This window comes from Eimeria maxima, genomic scaffold (assembly GCF_000499605.1).
Source record: "Eimeria maxima Weybridge genomic scaffold, Emw_scaff274, whole genome shotgun sequence".
Classification (NCBI taxonomy): domain Eukaryota; phylum Apicomplexa; class Conoidasida; order Eucoccidiorida; family Eimeriidae; genus Eimeria; species Eimeria maxima.
In genome coordinates this window covers 1-3,952 of record NW_013565589.1, presented here as the reverse complement: position 1 = coordinate 3,952, position 3,952 = coordinate 1, and the positions used below count along the sequence as shown (strand labels likewise).

At 43.2% G+C, this 3,952-nt stretch overlaps 1 protein-coding gene across 1 annotated transcript; it reads left to right on the top strand.

Annotated features, from left to right (window-relative positions):
- Positions 1-719: 719 nt before the first annotated feature.
- Positions 720-2,735, top strand: EMWEY_00025760 (hypothetical protein, conserved; the record flags this gene model as incomplete). Its single annotated transcript, XM_013481108.1, has 1 exon — positions 720-2,735. One exon carries the CDS (start codon positions 720-722, stop codon positions 2,733-2,735), a length of 2,016 nt encoding a protein of 671 aa, XP_013336562.1.
- Positions 2,736-3,952: the final 1,217 nt, after the last annotated feature.

The window sequence follows — 3,952 nt, the reverse complement described above, 5'->3', positions numbered from 1 at the left end:
TTCAGCTTGTCTGCGGCCTTCATACTTGAGTGTAGATAGTTTCCTTTTACCAAACGCGGGCAGCCTAACCTACATGTTGCACGGCAGCCCAACACGCGAACACGACGAAGCCTGTCTTGATGGGTGTACAAACATTGAACACACTGTTTCTGAACGCTTATTTTTCCATTTGTAGGCAGGGTGCACTCAAGTACGAGAGCATCTAGCCAATTCAGCACCTGCCGCCGCCGCCGCTCCCGCGGCGGCGGCAGGTGCATGAGCTGGAAGAGAGAAGTGGAACGAGACGTTTTCTTTTGTTCAGATAATCCCAACAAACATCGTATGAATGGTAATGTATGAGCTTGATCTACTATAGACAAGCGGGCCGCTTTAGCTTCGGCTCAATCGGTTTACTGTGTTCCTGCTCAGGAGACAGCGCTCCCCAAGAGAGCGGTGGGGCTCGACCTTGGACACATGCTGCGTGCTCGTTGGCTTGTTAAGGCGTGCTCAGTAGAGGATAGATACTCTGAGCATCGCCTAAATTAATATAACTTGATAACACAAGCAGTTTGGAGTTTTCTTGAGGAGAGGAGAGTTGGAGAAGACGAGCAAGAGGGACTGCGCGCCTGTGAGCCGCACGCGTGTGCTGCGGCAGAGCGGCACGCAGATCCACTGGTCTCTTCCTGGCATTTCCTTGTTGCCACGTTGGCTCGTTTGTGCAAGCAAGAAAGATGAAGCATATGGGTGTCTGGAGATCCCTGGTCCTCCTTTCGTTTTGCCAGTGCTGCCTTCAGTGGGCTGCAGCGGCCTCCAAGGTTCCGCAAGTCTACCAACAATGGGAAACTGCCGAAGAATTCCCGCAGCCCAAATGGAGAATAGGAGCGGAGTCGCCCGGGGGTGTAGATCCTTCTCCGCAGATGACTCTAAATGTTCCGTTTGACGGAGCACCGATAGGCGCAGAGATCGCTGTAGATTATCTGGAAGCACCAGCAGTGGAGGGTACCGAGTCCCTCTTAGCTGAAGGACCGAAGGATGGTGACAAAGCTAAAGGAGCCAAACTGCCCGGGAAAGGCGCTATTATGAGTCTATCCATGCTGTTGTTCCTTTGTGCTGGTTTGCTGGCCATCGCTAAGAAAAAGGGGGCAGCGGCCCCAGCGGCTCCTACAGAGGAAGAGATCACATCGAAACCCCCAGATATGTCTGATGAAGAGTATATGAAAATGCGACTTGAACGAGTACAGAAAATATTTCACACCGCAGAAAAGATGGCCACGCTTGTTGGCTCACCGGAGGCCTCTGGCGTGGTATTAAATATCCAGAAAGCCCTAGAAAATGCAAAGAAAGAAGAAGACCCATCAACTGTAGAAGAACACCTGAAATTAGCCAATGGGGAAATCGGAGAATTGCACCAGTTATTGAGAGAGTACATAGAGGCTCTGGACAATACATACTCAAGGACCCCGCCCCTTCCCGTGCTCGCCCTTAAAGAAGGAGATAAAGATGTTCCCATTATGCAAGTAATTAATGATATAAGGAGAACATCTTGTGTGCGTGGGGCAGTCTATGTCTTGAATTCCCTACGGGAGAAGTCAGAAAGAGAATGGAAATTCTTTAGGAAGCTAGCGAAGCACATCACGAAAATTCCTAACTATCAAGATGAAAATGATGAACAAAAGTTGGAGCACGTGATCACCGGAGTTGAATACCTGAAATCTATGGGCATTTCTAAAGCTCATGATTTGGGGCTTGGAGAAAAAATGAAAGAAATTGCTGTTGAGGGTCTGCATGAGATGATATGTAGGGACCGTATGGAGGACGTGTTGCATTTTGAAAACGATCTTGATTTGTTGAAAATATCCGTTACTGCGATGCAAAGAAGGCATCCTCCTCCCGGGATTGAACCCGAAGAATACACCCATGCATGCTCTGTTCTTGAGTCACGATTAGGTGACTTACAGGGTGTAGTAGATGATATGTATGCTCACTTAGTGGATATGCAACAGAGTCGATCTCTTCAGGTAGCATTTACATCAAGCGGAAAACTTGAAGTTACCCTGGAAATGGCGAAAGATGAGCTGAGAGCTGTTAGGAAAGATGCAGCTTCTGTTGACATGGGGTTTGATGCTGTTGGTAAGAGAGGAAAAGAATTAATTCCTGATAAAGTTTTTCAAGCACCTAACACCGTTTCCTCTGAGCAGCGCACCATCCGTGAACGTTTAAGAAAATTGAGAAGAGAAATTGAGAAATACCAAAGGGATAGAGCACGTAATCCTGATGATCAATCTAATAGACTAAATGATTCAATACCTGCAAATATTTTATCCAGTATACAAGGAACTGAGACTGCAACAGAGGTAATCCTTAATAATGTTACAGAAAAACAAGGGAATATATTGCATATGGCTGGGCAACAAGAAGTTACGCAAATAGTTCGTGATCATTATAGTCAATTAGTTGCTCTAAGGACAGCACAATTCACAACAGAAATGTTAGACTTGGATGCTAAACTTTTCCTTGTATTAGAAGAAGAACTTAGACGTCAAATACAGGAAGGAGAAGAGGCAGCAAGTTTTGTATTCCCTGAGGATTCTTCATCCGCGAAGAAATTGTTGCGGCTAAAACGTCATTTTGATGAAGAAATAAGAGGCGTAACTCGCTCACGTTCTCTTACGGATGCAGGGGAGTCTTTGTTAAAAACAAGAGCTATACTAGATAACATGAATTATTTAATTCGTGAAGCCCTTATGCATCCTTGATGCCCATTAAGCCAATATACAATTTTTCGTTCAATAAGACGACGAATTCTTTAGGCTCCTTCCTACAGGGTTGCATGCATCCATCAGTACATAAAGTACATTAATTATTAGGGCCAGCTATACGGTATAAGGGAATTCTGCCGTCCAGCGGAGGCTCAAGGCTCCAGGCTCTAGCTACGCAGTGTGCATCCATAGAGGCCTACACTGTTGGCCTAATTATTCGAGTAAGAAAGTCCTTAATTGGACTGTTTTATTCTTATTCTTCCTCTTATAGGATAAAAAAGAGCATAATATTATAGGACGCAAACTGGATATAATTCTTGATGCTGTTTCTGCCTCTCCTCCTGGACACACCCAAGAGGCCAGAGGAGAGCAGACCAGAGCAGAGCAGAGCTAGGAAATGTGCATGCATGGAAGCGTGTAAGTCCATTGGATGGAGCCAAGGACTGGACCTCTATTACAGATAACGGATCCTTATGATCCCTCTCTTGCTATAAGAAGGAGAAGAAGAAGAAGAAAAGGATATAAGTGGTGCATTTGTACGCATTTTTCTTCTATTTCCTTCTATTGCATGCATGCGTCTATGTCCAGGCATAGGATAAAGAAGAAAAAAGAAAAAAAAAAAACCTGCCCCCCTATTGGACCCTCTAGCTCTTCGCCATAGACACAACAGATAACGCTAAAATGCGGATAATTTATGTAGTTATTTCCTTATTTATTGACGGATTATTCAGGGAAATGCATGCATCTTAATAAAAAAATATTATTCTTGACAAATGTAGGGAGAAACATCATAAATAGGGGGAAAAAAAGAAGAAAGAGGAGCTCCTCCTCTTCTTCTCCTCCTCAGTATACCTATCTACTTATGGCAAGAAAATATGCCTGCTGGGTTTCTATTAGTATATTCATATATAGCCCAGCTACAAATAAATAAATAAATAAATAAATAAATATATTATTTATTTATTTATTTATTTATATTTATATATATAATGTTTAGAACTCCCCGCTGAACTCCTGTTTTTTCTATACACAGTTAATTTATTGTCATCGCCTTTTTTGTTGGTCTAGGGTTTAGGGTTTAGGGTTTAGGGTTTGTAGATAATTAGGCAATAGATACACACGCAGAAGACAAGGAAGGTATAAATAACCAGCTGTTAGTTTTCACTGTTATGCAGGGGATAGTGTGTATTATATATATATATATATATATTATA